General features: G+C 43.6%; 1 protein-coding gene across 3 annotated transcripts in view; it reads right to left on the bottom strand.

Annotated features, from left to right (window-relative positions):
- Positions 1–234: 234 nt before the first annotated feature.
- ADNP2 (ADNP homeobox 2) overlaps positions 235–18,044 on the bottom strand; it is a 40,796-nt gene continuing 22,986 nt past the window's right edge. The window contains exons 4-9 of one of the 3 annotated variants that reach the window (XR_005022609.1): positions 11,398–15,119; positions 7,316–7,409; positions 4,797–5,005; positions 1,698–1,959; positions 808–1,068; positions 235–718 (exon numbers count right to left, since the gene is read on the bottom strand). Coding sequence is in view for 1 of the 3 variants with exons in the window: in XM_036874674.1 (XP_036730569.1) it covers positions 11,844–15,119 (3,276 nt within the window). In the remaining 2 variants the exon portion in view is untranslated. Of the gene's footprint in view, positions 719–807; positions 1,069–1,697; positions 1,960–4,796; positions 5,006–7,315; positions 7,410–9,750; positions 15,120–18,044 lie in introns of those variants that run through there. The other 2 variants (XR_005022610.1, XM_036874674.1) reach the window with 2 other exon arrangements.

The following is an 18,044-nucleotide window of genomic DNA, read 5'->3' as shown; positions in this document are numbered from 1 at the left end:
AAGGAAATGAGTACAAATTTCTGGTCATAAGCAGTCTAGAAATAACGCTTTGGATTCTTAGCTGATTTGTTCATCCAGGCTCCTTCCCTCTCTTTTCAGGTGCCTGTGTACAAAACATCCTTTTGCACACACACTGCCCTGTTGACCTGTGGTCTGATAACCAAGAATACGTGGAGCAATGAATCATTTTGGGGTCCGTGCATGAACGGGCCTTAAAGGTCACGTGACACGTTCCCAGATTACACTAATTTCTCGACAATGAATCTAAGGATCACGCTGGTCTTAGTTTGAGGAGCAAAAGGAGTAGCTGCTTCAAGCATGGTTTGGAGTGTTCCAGGCAGAAAGGTGAGGGCAGTGAGGTCTGGGGACAAGGAATAACTTGAATGTGACGCTTCCTAACCGAATGCAGAATTCAGTACCCAAAGGAAAAGCACGGAATGAACCCCAGACCCTTGCAGCAAAGACAGGACTCATGTGCCACTTATACTCTACAGGTTTTAGAGAACAAAGCCTTTTACACTGTCCTGGCACAAGCCCAGCTGGCACAGCGATTACTGAGATACCGTCACCCACCTTGGAAGGGCAGCCAGGGTCAGGAGAAGGTGCTCCAGCCACCCTGGAGGTGTTCCTCCTCGCCACTGCGCTGTGCCTCTGCTGAAGGGGTGGAGCTAGTGTCGTAGGGTTTTGGTGGAGCCGGAGACTCGAATTTTCTCTGAACCTGAAATGAGGTAAGGCCGAGGTGTCAGAGCAGGCAGGCTCCGGGGCCACGGAATCACTCACATCCTCTCAGACGACACTTATCCTGACCTCTTCAAACAGCAGAACCCTTTCTTCAAGTAAGTTCTGGGCTGTCCACAGAGCAGAATCCGTCCTTGCTGAAGACCACGGGAAGGTTTGCTGACGTCAGGGTCGTGGGTGGAGATCCCGCGGTCACGTGCACCGCCGTTAGCAGCTTGCGATTCGCGTGGGCTTTAGGGCCGTCCAGCTTTGAAAGCGTTTCTTTCTCACCCTCCTTAATCTTTGTAGGGTGTTCGGCCCTTCCCAGGTTGAAAGACACTGTTGGAGAATCTGAAAGTCAAATACAAGCTGCATCAGTGTGCCGTTTCCTTCCATTTGTGGGAATCACACCAGTTGAAAGCAGCAGGCCTGTGGGATTCCTGTTGCAAGGACCGCTTTCAGGTGCTGCTGCTTCAAGTGCTTCCAGGTGCTGCTGGCCTCCTCTCCCTCCCCTCCACCAGGGAGCAACCTCGGCTGCACTTGGGTTGACCGAGCAGCTTTCTCGTTTCTCTCTCACTGAGGTCATCTGTTATCACACGTTAAAGCATTATTTTTTAAAGACTTGTCTTCATGGGGAGGTAGTGTATGCCAGAACATAAGTCAGTAACTCCAATTTACATCTGGCTCTGCCAACCACTGTATCATACGGCCTAAGAAAAGTCATTCACCTCTCTGGGCCAGTTTGCTTGTCGGCAAGAAGCAAAGCCTAACTTATCTCTTCCACAGGATTGTCAAGAGACTCAGGTGAGCAGACTGCAGGTACTAAGCAAACGCAAAATACATACTCTCAGAACCATTTTCTATTGAAACATCAAAAAAAAAAAAAATCACACCTATTTCTTATTGGAACTCTCAAAACTTGCCTTTAAAGAAAGCCTCATTTACCATCAAACAACTTACAAGGCACAAGGAGTATGAACCTTTGTTAAGGAAGCAGCTCAGGAAGGCACGTTTCTTAGTCGACAGGGCACAGGTGCTGGATTCGGGCTCAGGTCACACCTGAGGCAAGTCTCCTCCCTCTGGCATCACCACTGAAGTAGCTGGGAATGACGAATGGATGAGTGAGGTACCTCGTGGCTACAGGTGCCCGTCTACAACCACACCGGTCGCCATCTTCAGTGGCTGCATCGCATACTTAGCATGGCACCATTGCACGTGATCAAGAGGTTTTGAATATGTATCCTTTAAAATTAATACGAGTCAGAAAGCACCTCAGCCCCTGCTCATTTGTAAAATTCCTGTCAGGTTTCACAAATGGTGATAATGGAAACAAGAAGTTAATCAAATTGAATTAATAGTTACTTCTATTAAGCAACGCTATCAACTTAAAAACATAAGCATTCCATGTAAAAATAGTTTTGCAATTCAAGTTATCAAGTTAATAACCAACATTATTCTTTGCACAGTCGTTAAAAACTTTAAAAAAAATTTTATTCATAAATTAAATGTACAAATTCAGTTAATCCTAAACTAATGTTTCTTTATTACAGAACAAAGATTCAGACAGGAGTCTTGAAGACTTCTAAGGAGAGTTGATGAGTTTGCGGGTATGTTGGATTATATCTCAAACATTGCTGTGATTTAAACACTAAGATATAGTCATATATTTAAATTACCAAGATATTTGGATTTTTAACTAATCTATCCAAATATTCAGATGCCAACCGAATTTGCAACAGAAAAAAAAAGCTATTTGATCTATTTACCATCTTTTCATTTCAGGTTATGATTTTGTAACTAGCACCTGGCAAGGAATCAATGTTAGGATTTAAATCTCTAGGGCAGTTCACGCTTCAGTCTGTGGCAATTTAACGCCAACTCACAGGTGGGCTCAGGTGAAAATATGAGAACGAATCAGGGGGAAGGGGCTGAAGCAATGTAAACACAGACCCAAGTCACCCACGCTTGTACAAACTCCAGGAGCCTCCAGTGATGAGGGACTGAACCACCGAACTCAAAAGGTCCAACATGAAAGGCTGATTTTGACAAATCTTAGAAACCTATAATACGTTATACAGTAATGAAGACCACATTTATCCAAAATTATGTCATCAGAGTAACTTGTTCTAGCCTCACCCTTTTCTTTTAGATTTTAGGTTTGTAGGGACTCTGCACATCTTGTACGTGAAAGCGCACCTCCCACTTCCCTAAAGCCCCTGAAGTGAGGCAGACACACTTGATGTGTGTAACATATTCTGACAGCTTCAGATGAACTCAACAGTCAAAGCACTTCACCTTGTTTTACTGGCACTCAGGTTGCCCTTTGCATTTTTATTAGCATCTTTCTACTACTGGACATATCATCTCAATCGATATAAACTATGATAGGCAGACAGATATATATAGCACATACCCAGGAAAACCTGGTCCAAAGGTACTTTACTGCTTTAGGAAGAAAAGTCTGCAATATTATCCCAAGAGTGAAATACTTATAAAATAATGTTGCTGATAATCTTAGACTATGCACACAAATAGTGTCTTAGCAGTGAGAAACCACTACTGGAAGAATATAACATTACCAAATGTAGGTAGCAGCTTAATTTTTTAAATAAATGAATATTAAACTTTAAATCAAAGAAAATTAATCATTCTGGCACTGTCTTCCTTCACATCGCTTATCCTCACGGGCAGAAGGTCCTGACCACGCGGGGTGCGTGGAGAAATGTAATGAAAGACAATCTCTTAGACTTCTGTGCTAGTCTACATAGTTGGAGTTACAACCAAGTGATCTAGATTGAGGTGGACTTTACATTAGAAGGCAGAAGACTCTTGTGTTTACCCTCAAGAGTGCACTGTGTTCTGAACTCTGAATCTGTCTAGTCTTTTCTTAAATTGAGGTATAGTTGATTCACAGCATTGTGTTACTTTTAGGCAGACAGCACAGTGACCAGGCTTTTTTGCAGATTATATTCCATTACAGGTCATTACAAGATATTGGGTGTCTAGTGTTTTTTTTGTAGCCACTTTGGCAACCCTGTAGGACAGGAGTGCATTGATGTCAACTAATCTATTCTTACACAAGTCATTGCAAGGAAGCAGCTTACTAATTAACTGTCCAGGAATTGGCAAAGACCCATTCTCTATTTCTAGTGCATTGAAAATAAAACATATGATTATACTGAGGCCATTTCTTATGAAACACAGAAGGAATCACCTCTCCCCACCTGCCATTTTGTGAATGGAAAAACAGGCATAGTACAGCCAGACCGGCGTAGCTTCTCAGATGGCAGAGTAAGGTTAAGTAGTTCACACCCTGAACTTCTTAAGTGTTGAGAAATTAGATTGAGGATATCATTTAATTACACTGCAACCCTCAGACATTATGGGTATTTTGATCCTGGAAATAAGCTATGTTTCATTTGGACAACAGTGTGCAGTTCTGGGAATTCCCTGGCGGTACAGTGGTTAGGACTCCACGCTTTCTCTGCGGAGGGCACAGGTTCAATCCCTGGTCGGGGAATTAAGATCCCGCAAGCCGCGCGGCAAAGCCAAAAAAAAAAAAAAAGTGTGCAGTTCTAAACCTATATTTAAAGATTCATTTCTAAGTGGGACTCAGATAGATAAGAACCTGTAATCAGAGTAATGTCAATCTACTTTGATTACTGAATAGATCTCATAATGAATTTACCAAGATTTTCCATTTTCGTTTTTAAAATTCTGAGTTGATTCCATGTTGTCAGTAACAATACATCTATTTTTAGTATCCCAGCTTCACCTTTAGTCATCAAATCATCTAACACAGAATGTTATGTAGAGGCCAAAAAATTGGCAATGCCAATAGCTAGGATATGGTTAGAAAATTCTACATACTGGGTGTTGATATATGTGTATCCTGCTTACTTCTAAATTAGTGACTTATTGGACCAAGATGGTCACTACCACCACCTGTGAATAAAAACAAGGTCAGCAGTGAAATATATGGCAACAAGCAAACAGGGCACCAAGAACCACTGTGATAACAATGTGAGTTCTGGTGTGAGGTTATTGATCTTCTGATATGTTACTAGAAGGGCACTCACCTTAGAGCTGAACGTAGTGAAAAGGCCTCTGCTAACATGCCTGGAGTCATGTGACTGGAGTGGGGAAGCAAGCCACTGGCAGGGCTAAACTTAGGCTTCCCCAGTGAGCTTCAGAAATTCCTGCGTCAGCTGCCCTCCTTCTTTTGTGTAAGTTGTCTTATTGATGTACGTAGCCACTCCAGTTAGTTATTTGAAAGCACATATAAAATCTAGACAAAATTAAATTTTAAAAATAACCAAAAATTACCTTCCCTGCAAAATGCATAATTTCTTTAAAATGATCTCATGACTTTCCCAGTGTTTTCTTAAGTCACCTTCCACAAGACAACAGCAAACTGAGGATAAATCTCCTGTCCTTTTTAGGACCAAAGATGCTTTCCTTGTAATGAGAAGACCTTAAATCTAAGTCTGCATGGAAACTCCTTCTAGAATCTGTGAGCTGTAGTCTAAGTTTGATATCATATTAACTTGTGTGTGCGTTTGTGTGTGTGTGTGTGTGTGTCAGTATCACTATTTCATAGACAATGTAGGATTTTCCAGGTCTTCGGTCTAACAATTCTGAAAGCTGCTCCACAGAGGAATGGGGAGGCAAAATGAGTCAACTTATCTATAAACTCTAGCAAAACTGTTGTTTTTACTGATTTTACAACTCAACTAACGCTCAAGATAGATCTATATAGAAACATTGTTTTAAGAAAAACTACCGAACCATTACTCGTTGCTATTATTCAATTTTCTCTCGATTATGTTTAGGCAAATGGTAAATTAATATATTAAACTTTCCATATCGTGGATTGTAAACTGTAAGCAACTAATTTCTGAAAAAATATATTCATTTATGACAACTAATTCTGAATTTGCATTTGATAGTATGACCACATGATCTTAGTTTGTTCATAGCAAACATACCTATATGGCTGAAGTTTGATTTATAATTTAAATATTGATAAAAGTCTAAATTTTAATTGTTAAAGTTTTCCTTCTGAAAAGGAATTTATGTAATTTTTTGTTTGTTTAAAAGTAAACAAACACTGCTCATGATTTTATGAGTGGGATAAAGATCAGTGGTTTGGGAAGCACTTTCTTTAACGGGCTGTGAAAAACAAACGTTAGCTACTATTTAGCAGCGTTATATACATTTTCCCTCTCAAAACGTGAGCTAGGGGACTTCCCTGGCAGTCCAGTAGTTAAGACTTTGCCTTCCAATGCAGGGGGTGCGGGTTTGAACCCTGGTCAGGGAGCTAAGATCCCACATGCCTCCTGACCAAAAAACCAAAACATTAATACAGAAGCAATGTTGTAACAAATTCAAAAAAGACTTAAGAAAAAAAAAAAAGTGAGCTAGGTCATCTGAGTGAATGGTGTATTTGTTTTCCACCTGCCAATATGGTGGCCTTAAGAGATCCCTGTCAGATACAACAGATTTTGATTTGTATTTTAATCTACTTTACAAGGTAACCCTCCTAGATATCTTATCCCAAATAAGCATAAAATTTAGGCTGTTTTCATGTGTCATTAACATAGGCCTTTGAGGTTGATAGTGCCAGTAAATTGTCATCTTATCTGTATATTACGAAAAATCTGATAATATAATCTAGACTTTAACTTTCATCAACGTTTACACTTTTTACTCAGATGGTTCATGGATCACAAATTAAGAAAATCCTGGGTTTAGAATCTGAAAGAAAGTAACTGCTCGGCACTGCTACGAGTAGTATGTTCTTAGGGCACATTCACTTACTATGAAGAGTTTCCCTCTAGAACATCTTTATTGCTAAAATGATTTTTAAACTTTTAAATTTTAAAAACTAAGTAGTAATTAGGACAGGTTATCAAAAACTAGAAAAATTCTAAAGCTGAGATTTAATAACTGCATAACAGAAAAAATAGATTCCAGAAGTATAAATCAGCAGGTGTGCTACAAGGTGAAGCTTTACGTTAAGGAATGCATGTTTAGATATTTACTCTCAGCACCTATGAAAAAGGAATTGGTTTGAGAACATTAAAATTATAACTATCAGTAAGAGAATGAAATTAAGTTTAAGTGTTTAAGACTAAAGAAAAGTGGGACTTCCCTAGTGGTCCAGTGGCTAAGGCTCCGAGCTCCAAATGCAGGGGGGCCGAGTTCAATCCCTGGTCAGGGAACTAGATCCCACATGCTGCAACTGAGTTCGCATGCCGCAACTGAAGATCTCGAATGCCACTACGAAGATCCCGCATGCCACAACTAAGATCCGGCCCAGCCAAATAGATAAATAAATAAATAAATATTTAAAAAAAAAAAAAAAAACTAAAGAAAAGTTTTCTGGCAGTACCTCATAGTTGGAATTTTTATTCCTTAGTTGATAGTTCAGCAGGGACTCTATTTAGTAACATGGGGAGACATTATAAGATATCTAAATAGCAAATCTGTATGTACTCCTTTTATTGTGGTTCTAACCAGGACTTCCCTCCTTTCACTTTTCATTCACAACACATCATGTCACTGAGTTCATTACGCAAAGCATTTAGAACATCACCTGGCACACAGAGGGCACTGCTACTGTTGGTGCTGTAACCATCTAGGGTCAGGATGCCCTGTATATCTCGACACCTAAAGGGCTACGTGTGCGTCTAGAGAGAGCAGACAGATTTATTACAGACAGTACTGCATCAGTTAAGGGACATGTCACCATGGGGGGGTGAACTGTCCTCTGAGTAAGGTGACCAACTTATCCCCACCTGGCTGGATGCTCGCAGTTTTGGCACTGAAAGTTCAGAGAAATCCCTCAGTCCTGAGTAAACTGGGACGGCTGGTCACTCTACCTTGGATCCCATTTCTTCATCTCTAGAATGCAGGTAAAATAAAACCTACATCATAAGAGTATTATGAGGCTTAAATGGGGAAATGTGTGACCAGAGGACTGTATCATACCAGCCAGGAGCATGACGCTCGGCCCCCAGGTCTCGCCCTAGCTCTTTTCACCTCACTAGCTCCCTGCCTTGGGCGACTTACTTAACCTCCCCATGCCTCAGTTTCCTTTTAGGCACAATGAGATACCACCATTTACCTTGTAGGATTGCTGAGAGTTAAAATGCATGTCAGCTGTGCACAGCTGAGTAAGCACTAAGTAGATCATTATTATTGTCGTTAAAATACTCAGCCCATTTCCTAGCAATAGTAAACTGTTGATAAATGTTTATTATCTACTAGGAAGGTCTGTTTAAAAACAATGTAAAAACTAGGTTAGTGTTTTGGGGCTGTTTTTTCTTTTCTTAACTAACTGGTCAGGGTTGTTGCTTTCTTTAGTGAACTCTTAGAGAGCTGCACATAATCATCGTTATGTGAAGAGCTGTTGGAAAAGGGTAACAGGAGGTGGGCGACTGCCCTCCTTGGCCACACCCCCCCGGGAACTCGGGGGCAGAAGAGCAACCGTCTACTGCAGGCCTGGCCCAGCTGCTGCCCAACTACAGCACAGCACAGGATTTCCAGAGGTCTTACTTCAAAACTGAATGAAGAACCAGAACCACATGGCTTCTGCAAGGGAGACTGAACTGGCCTGAGCTTGAGGGAGAGGATGATGTGTCCACAACACCAGGGAGGCCAACTGACAAGTTTCATATGAGCAACAGCCCCTTCCCGATCACCACCTGGACCGGGAACTCCTGGAAGAGCTCCTTGGCCCGGGAATGCAGTCCAGCGTGGTGATACAGAAGGCTAGTTTTTGCGGTTAGCTGGTGGTATGTGGATGAGGGTCTTCTGGCCCCTGTTGGCTTTTCAGGACCGGCCTGGCTTCTTCACTGATTGGCTACGTTTTGTTTGATCTCACTGATGAGGGGGAAGGGGGAAGGGTGGGCGGACACCACCTATACCATGTAGTCTTCAAGCTACTGCGGTACCAACACTGCCCTTGCACCCAGCACTGTCCTCGACACGGCCATCTCTGCTGTCTGCCTGCCCTCATGCCAGCCCTGTGGCCCACGTCACGGAAACTGAAGGCAGGTACTCCCGCAGCTGTGTCGGAGTCCCGCGGCTTCTTGCACGGTCAGACTCCGAGGCCTACTGTCCTCGAGAGCTGTAGGGTCCACACTCGGCCCTTCCTACCTCATTCGCCTGCAGCTTTCTAGAGAAAACATTCATGGGCCTCAGGACAAGGTGAAATCAAAGCCGACTTGTTCCTCAGCTGAGTTGCTAAGGCAATCCGACAGACTGAGATTTGCTGGCAGTTTCATTCTGGAAGCAGCATGCTGAGGGAGGCGTGGGAGAGCAGTGACCAAAAGAAGAATTAAGCAAAGGTGTGGGTGGTGAAGGTGCTTATCCTGTCATTTGGTGGACGAAAAGCTTTCTGGAGCACTCCTGAATTACTGTCTCTCATTTATTAGTCACTGGAACAAATGAAGTGATGTGGTCCCTAGTTATTAAAAAATCACACATCCAAAACAAGGGTGTGTTAACAGGATTCAGAAGCTAAAACAGTATCCTACATTCCAATTTGTCTTTCACTGAATCGACTTCAAATATGTAATTTGGGGGGAAGAGGGTAGGAGAAGGGAGGATTCATTGCTTGCAGCAAGGAAAACACGGAGGATCTTTCCCAAGCAGTGTCTCCAAATATGAAATATTTTTAGAGCTCATGCTACACAGATTAAAAAATTTTTTAAAGTATACAATTATTTGTAACCGTGGTAATAAAAAGGATTGTCTCCTTTCCTTCTCAATTTCTAATCTTTTAATGGGTAGTTTAAAAAACCTCCACCACTATTAATCTATAGTTTAGTTTTTCATTTTCAAATTATACATTTAGGGACTTCCATGGCAGTCCAGTGGTTAAGACTCCGCGCTTCCACTGCAGGGGGCACGGGTTCGATCCCTGGTCAGGGAACTAAGATCCCGCATGCCGCACGGCAGAGCCAAAAACAGTAATAAATTTACTCATTTTTTACATTTGCAAGACCTCCCACGTGCTTTTTGAAGCTCAGCTTATATCAAATTTTGATCCGTAAGCCTAAAAACTTATTTAATAACCAGTAACTAGCACAGCATAAAAAGACTCCACATCAAGAGCTGAGATACAGCTGGAAATCAGAATTCCTTCATCACAGAGGTTCTCCTCGGGGGCTGATGCTGCCCCACAGGGACGCCTGGCAGGGACGCATCTGCCAGCCCGGGGCGGGTGGAGGTGCTGCTGACTTGGAGGGTAGAGACCACGGATGCTGCCCTGATCCTGCAGTGGACAGGACAGTCACCCGAACAAAGAACGATCAGGCCCCCATGGCAACAGAACCCCTGACGTGCACAACTGAAGAAGGGACGGTCAAACCATGCAGACGGCAAGCCGCGCCGTTCGGCACAGAGCACAGCCTGGATGGAGAAGGGCCGACCCCCAGCCACCGCCAGACACGGCAAGGGTCTCTAGCCACATCTGCTTTGTGACCCTGTAATCAGTTAGCCCTTTCGGGTTGTGCTTATTTTCACAATGACAAGTAATGTTTTTTAGAAAATAAATATGGTATCTACTTCCACGTTTAGATTGTTCCTGAGTCACCGTGATGTTTTAACAGTTAAAAGAATTAAACAGTTCTACTTGCAGTGGTGTAACAAGTTTTAATTCAAAATAGACACTCTGAAAACAATAGGTAAAAAAAAAAAACTTAAACAAGCTCTTTGAATTTACAACAGAGCACACCAACAACCACACACCAGTTTCACGACTGCCTCAAAAATGTACATTACAGCAATGACATGCAGCTATTATATTTTAAAAATCCGTACGGTAACATTATCTTATTTCCCAGAGACTGTCTTATCTTCTGAGTATGTTGCACAGGTGCCTCTGCTGTTATCACCAGCACTACGACTTAAGGTCTAAACTGGATGGTCTCCGTTACTGCTTCTGGTGCTTTAAGTTATTTTATATTGTGTGAAAAAACCAAGGCTTAGCTGTCCAAAGGAGAGTAATACACTTGAGCTCCTTAGAAATACCCCACCCCATTAACCTGGACAACTAGGCGATGGGAAAGCCCATTTCCCCAAAATGAATACATTTACCTCTAGGAAACTGTCGGAGATTTAATATACCAACCAGGAGACTAGCTCCGGTCTACTCATTTCGCCTTGTCCCCTGAAAACCTGTGTTTAAATTTCAGTCAGTCGCCACACCCAGGGGCCAACATGTTATCCTGAGTAATGCAGTCCTTCCCTTTCACTGGTTTATGAACAGTTAGGTTAGGAGGAGAGCTTGTGTGTGTGTTTTCAGTGTTTGTTCTAAAGGCACTAAAGATTTATTGTCTTATCTTTGAATGGAGAAAAGACTTATCAGCGTATCAAAAAGAGGGGAAAAGTCTACACTGAGAAGTATTTTTGTACCTACAGAATTACTTTATTTGTAAAATAACTCTTGACTTATGAGCTTTAATACCAGACTTCAGGTTCAGTATATTTTTAACAAATGAAAACATTTGGTTTTCTGAGTTACAATCAAAAACAGCTATTAGGACAAACCTGAAAAAACGTAAATCAAAAGTATAATCTAATAAGCAAATACCTTACAAGAAGAAATCAGCATAAGTTAATGCAGTGCATCCTTAAGGAACCAGACATGTCACAGGGGCTTCTACTCACTTCTCTAAACATTTACTGTATCATCTGCTGCTACTTGTGAAGCTGAGGGAGAGCAGTTTTTATTCGCAGTTAATCAAGTATTCTGAAACAAGCTGAAATTTCCTTAAATGAAAAACAAACATATATAGATTTCAGTTTTTAGCATGATACTGACACTACTGGGAAAACAAGGCGTGCATGAAATATCAAAAGATTTAATTTACATGACAGAGGAAAAAATGAAAAACAACTGTTACAAAATCAAGCTGCAGGAAACAATAAATTTGAAAGAACTATTCACTTCTTTATAGAGAAGTCTTTCTGAGCACCTGAAATAAATCTAAAGAGCAGCATAAAGACCACTGAAATTGATTAGTTCAACATACAGTGAAGAAAATAACATTTTTTAAAATCTCAATTGAAAAAGACTACTAATTATCTAGTACTTTAGATTTCCTAATTTTTTTTTACAAGTTTTGTGGTTGATAGTCAAAGTTCAATCTGTGTTTAACATTTTTAAGTTCAGACATATCAAAGCCTAAAAGTACAGAAGGCTTGTGATTTTTTATTGCTTTCATGCAAATATACCTTCTTTTTCCAAAAAATGAAGCCACGTCAATTTTCCACACCCATAAGAGTGAGGATAACAGTTCTATTTCCTTTTTACTGGGATATGGTCTCTTGTGGAAATAATCTCTAAGAAACTGCTTTTTTTCTTCATAAGAACGGTCTTCATATTTTTTAGGATTTAATGCTAAAATCTGGAGAGCATCATCATTAACGAGGGGTCCCTCCGTCCTGCTTTCATTCCTCTGTCTTTTAAAAGGCACGACACTCGTCACCTTCTCTGGGGACAGGTCTGTGTCAGCATTTATGATGAGAGGCCGCTCCTCGCCATCCCTCTGGTCTTCAGCCCCAAACTGGCCATCAGGCATCTTTCTCTTCACAGAAAAACTGGAGTCGTGTATCACCTCACCATTGACTAAAAGCACTTCACTGTTCTCAATAAAATTAGGCTGGACCTGCAGGCCTGAGCTGCTGTCCTTTGGAGCACTCCGACAGCGCAGGAGATGTATGGCAATGGCCGCCAGAGTCATGTTGCCCGTGTAAACCCCACAGCAGTGGATGCACTTGAAAGCCGGGGATTTCAAAATCGTGTGGACTGTTGGCGTGATGTGGTGCCGCTCCTTCAGATGCAGCTCGTACGCCTCAGCCGTCACAAAGGTGCCGAAGCAAAACGGGCAGGTCAGCGCCTGGTTGCCAGGCCTCCCGGGCGCACCCTCGGTCTGCGGCCTCACTTTGATGTACACGGGCACCAGTGACTTGGAGTGTATCCCAGCCAGGACGGCCAAGTAGACCTCCCGCTCACCCAGCTCCTCCCTGGGCAAGATGGTGATGAAGTCAAGGTGGGGAAACCGCAGGCTGCCATTGGCATCGACATCCAGCTGAAATCCTTTGTCACTATAGTCCACGGGCAGTCTCCTCTTCCCTAGGTGCATGGCCCTACTATGCTCTGAGAGGCCTTTAATATCGTGGAACGTGCACGGGCAGAACAAGCACCCCAGGCCGTGCACCAGTAAGTGGCGGATAAGCTCCGCCTCTGAGACTAAGCACTTACAGGACAAACACCGAACTGTTTTCTCTCTCATCCACTTTAGAAATGGTGCACATGCCGCCAGCTTTTCCGGCTCCAGTGTTTCAGCGGATTTGGATTCGCTGTGCTTATGTGCCACTTCCATGTGGACCTGGTAGACATTGGAAGGGAAGAGCTCGTTGCAAACTGGACAGGTTTTCCACTGCTTTGCCTGTTTGAGCACCTGACTTGCCTCTGCCACAGACGCAGAGGGCTGAACGAACACATTCTGAGTGGCGTTCACCACCGCTGGCGGGGAGGGCAGGCTGGCCATGGAGCCGGCCATCTGTGCAGCCGTGCCCGACTGCAGGAGCTGGATGGGCATCTGGGGAGGGGCAACAGTGGTGACACTTCCAGGGGGCACAGGCAGAGTGACAGATACTGGGGCAAGTGTGTATGTGGGAATCCCATTCACTTGTTTCCCTGTGGGTATTAGTTGTCTGAGAATAGAGCCTGACGTTAGGAAAGCGGTGTTTGGCGAAGCCCCGGGTCTAATGGGCTGATGTGCAGGCAGGATGTTGGTACTCACAGACTGATTAAGCTGCAGGACCCCCGGCCTCACTGGCTGGCCCACAGGAAGGACCCCTGACACGACAGGCTGACTGAGCTGAAGAACACCAGAGTTAATACCCTGGTTCACAGGGAGAACACCTGACGAGACCGTCTGGCTGGGAGGAAGGAGCCCAGGTGGGACTACCTGACCTGCAGGGAGAACCCTCAGTGGGACCGTCTGGCCAGGAGGGAGAACCCGCGGCGGGACCGTCAGCCCAGGGGGGAGCACCCCCGATGGGGCCGTCTGGCCAATGGGGAGAACCCCTGACTGAACCACCTGGCCAGCGGGGAGAACCCCAGAAGTTGCCGTCTGTCCTGAAGGGATAACCCCAGCAGGGGTCATCTGTCCCGCAGGAAGGACCCCTGACGGGACTGTCCGACTCACAGAAATCACCCCTGGCGAGACCGCCTGAAGAACTCCAGGGGTGACAGAGGGATTGACAGGAAGGACACCGGACCCAACAGGTCTATTGACCGAAAGAACTCCAGGCCCAACTGGCCTGCTTATGGGCCCAACAGGCTGGTTGAGGGGCAAAACCCCCGGGCGGATGGTCTGGTTTATGGGGAGGACACCGGTTCCAACAGACTTATTTACAGGTCCCACTGGCTGACTCAAGGGCAACACAGGAGGGTTTGCTGCCTGATTAAGTGGAACTCCATGAGAGAGAAAGACAGGCTGAGGTGTTGAGGGCGGCAGAGTGAGGTTGCTCTGGCCCACTGGCAGAGTACTGGAGACCAGAGTCACATGAGACTGGGCAACGGCAGGCGGAGAGTGGGTGAGGCTTCCAGAAGCACCCGAGGCCACAGTCACCGGAGGGGGTGCACCCTGAACGGGCTGTACCACGGTTTGGCTCTGACTGTTCTGCGGCAAGGCAAGGTGGAAGCAAGGAGGTGTGGCTGGGAGGCCCGGAGCACTGCTGTTGGATGGTACAGCCGCACGTGCAGCTGGTTTTGGAGCAATATGCATTTGCTTCGGAAGTCCAGTCTTCTTAATGTGTTCTGAGATCACAGACCTAAGCTTATTCTCCAAATCCCTGTGTATATCCGACGTCAAAATATGGTACATTAAAGCATCCTGGCTGCTGGAGTTGGCGTTGCACTTTTTACAGTAATACCTGTCGGATGGGGGCATCTTCTCTGTAGAAAGGGTGTCGTCAGCTCTTGGTTGCTCACCCATCTCCTCGGTTCTCAGGCCAAAGTAGGAATTAATTAAGTAGTGAAAATGGGCTACCAGCACATGCTTCTTCATGCTGTAGTACAGAGTGTTTGAAAAGTTACATTTTAAACATGTAAAGCTTATCACATCGCTCCTAGATGATTTAGTTTCACCTAAAATATTCACTGTGTAGTTCTGGACTTTCCGAGCAGGTGCATGAAACATTCTGAAGTGCCTTCCCACAACTCTGGGCTGAGAGGAAAACACACAGTTTGGACAAGGGATCACCAGCTCTTGGTCAATTTCATCTTCATGGTAACGATGTAAATGATTTTTGAATGAAGTAAGCACTTTTGTGGAGTATTTACAGAGGCTACAACAGTATGGTTTTGTTCGATATCTCTGTTAAAAGAAAAGAAAGTCAAGCATAGTTTAATAAAACTATCAGATGCTACACCTTCTACAGTTGACAAGTATATGATTCTTTTTCTTCTAACTGGCTAGATCTAGTGCTGTGTTGTAAGGGAAAAGTACCCACGGATAACGTGTAAATAACACTAGAGACCCTAATTCAAATTTTCACATGTCACAAAACAGTATTCTTTTCATTTTCTTTCCTTCTCAAACATTTAAAAATGTAACAACTATTCTCAGCATGTAGGCCATACAAACACAGTTTGGCCCCAAACTCACAGCTAGCTGAACCCTGTTTCCAAGCCAGCCATTAAACCACAAATCTCATTACTTAGTCCTATACTTTGAATTGATGCAGTCCTAACTGCATTAATTAAAATAAACTCAATTTTCTGCACGAAAAAGTTATTTTCTCCCCTTCTCATCCCACTTCTCTTAGTTCCAATGTTGTTTTTACTCCAAATTCTAAAACTTCTGGAATTTATCTAACATAACCAAACTTGCAAATTGTTAACCCCATCATCATTGTCTTCCATTTCCCAGATTCCTGGAGCAGGCAGGAGACACATGGACAGCGCATGGCACAAGCAAGTAGCCAATAAACCATGCGACAAGCACTGAAGAAAGAGGGCCTGTGCCTAACTCACTGTGAAGAATCCTGAGGTAAGTTCAGGCCACAGACTGTAACTCTGACAGTACGGTATTTCTCTGTAAGGCAAATATGGGAAATTCCACAAGCTTCGGGCACAGGAACAGACATCTGTAAAGCAGCTGGCCAGCTGAGGAGCACAGTCTGCTCTAGCATGCGGGAAACCTTGCTGGTCTGACAACCTGGAGCAGGATGACAGCCTCCAGACCCCAGGGCTGGTGCCCCAGGAAACACGGGCCCTAGCTTCACAAAGGAGGAGGGTTAAGGTGCGGACAGGTGAAACGCTGGGGCAGAGGCCTTCCCGTTCTGCAACCCTTTTTTCAGCTATTGCAGTGGCCGCAGGCCACCCCCCTCCTTCCCAGATCTGTGCTCTCGTGACCGCTCTCTTTCATACACACATACACATACTCCCCTCCTGTGGGTTTTGTCACCTTCTTTCCTAGTCATGCAGTTCTCCTCTTGGGTCACTGGTCAGAGAAATCACCCAAACACATTCAACAACATGTTACTATTGCCTTCCCAGCAATTAGAAATCCCAGGTTCTGGCACTTCCAGGAGGATCTATAATAAACCTAGGGCAACAGCCAACCACAGATCACAAAGTAAAAAAAACATTTTTCACTGATTCTGACACACTCTTCCCCCCATACTTTAATATCTCTGAAATCTGAAAACACCTTACAACTGACAGTTCAATGCTGCAACACAGCTTAAGTGTGAAGTATTACTTTAGTTTCATTAGTGGTTCATTTTAAAATGGTGCATCTTATACTCCACAAAATGCTGTACTGAAAAACCAGATACTTAATGAAAATTACACCCAATTAAAGAGTCAATAGCACTTACTAACAACTTGTTACTATCTGTTAGTATTGAACAGATCTTTGGGTTAAGAAAAGATTTCTTAAATATGACACCATAAGTATGATCCATAATAGAAAACAATGACAAACAGGACTTCATCAAAGTAAGAAATCTGCTCTTTGAAAGACACTGTTTAAAAGATAAAAAGACAAGCCACAGGCTAGGAGACAATATTTGCAAACCACATATCTAATAAAGGACTTGTGTCCAGAATCATTTTTGTGGACATGTTCAAGTCTCAGTAAGAAAACATATAACCCAATTTTTAGAAAACTGGCAAAACATTTTAAGCATCAAATACTTTAAAGTAAAGAGGGTATCCAGATGCCAAACACACGAAAAGATGCTCAACATCATTAGTCACTAGGGAAATGCAAATTAACACCAGAGAAGATACCACTACAAACCTATTAAAATGGAAAATAAACAGTAAGTCCGTAAGCACAAAATCCCTGACAAAATATTCAGAGAAATACTTGTATGTGAAAGTTCTAGGACAGTGAGCCCTTGGTTCACTGTAACAGATTTAGAAAAAATAACCAAGGAGAGAAGCAGAGAAGAAGTGGAGCCAGGTGTTCTGGGTGCTGGTGGAAACCCTGTGCCCGTGACAGTCCCTGTCTCCCCGTCAGCCTAAGGCCTCGTCCTCAGGTCCCACAACAGCTGGGCGCCATCACCTGGGCTCCATCACCTGACATAACCTGAGCGTCTCCGTCCCAAACCCAAAAGTCCAACACATCTCATTTCTCTGCAGCACGAGCCGCATAATCCAGCAGGGTCACACTTTTCTGCTACGGTGCCCGAAACCGTCTCTGTTCACATATCCTATTACCCAGAGACAAATTAAAGCAAGAAGCTACCTACGGCACAGAGAGGGGTAAGGTACTGAAACGAGCAGACCACACAGCCTCCGCCGTGCCAGGCAACAGTGGTTTATTGGGTTTTTTTCTCAATATGGTATCTACTTAACAAATTCAATCTCCACTCTTTCATATCGTTATTTAACTTTTTATGCCAGGCCCTATTCACCCGAACAAAAACATAAACTCCCTGAGGAAAAGAACCCTAACTTTCACCTCTTTGTATCAAGCACTCAAAGTTTTACCTACTTTGTAACAGGAATTCAAAAAATGTTTCCTGATGAAAAGCATATAATTATACATTATACTGCACGTTATGTTACAGAATCTTTTAAGAATTCGGATGAGAAAAATCAGGGAGGCCCAAGAAAATATTCACAAAGCCAAGGTCTTCAAAACAAGGCATATTTGAATAGCCATGAGCTGCTCTGAGCAGAATAACCGAATCAAAGCAGTTTCAAGGAATCCTGTGTCTGTGGGTAGAGAGGGGAGTGTCGGGTTAAGGAGGATAAGAGACACAAAACAGAGGCAGAAAGCAGGACT

This window comes from Balaenoptera musculus, chromosome 14 (genome assembly GCF_009873245.2).
Source record: "Balaenoptera musculus isolate JJ_BM4_2016_0621 chromosome 14, mBalMus1.pri.v3, whole genome shotgun sequence".
NCBI lineage: Eukaryota > Metazoa > Chordata > Mammalia > Artiodactyla > Balaenopteridae > Balaenoptera > Balaenoptera musculus.
The sequence above is the reverse complement of the archived record's forward strand: the minus strand, read 5'-3'. Positions and strand labels throughout refer to the sequence as shown.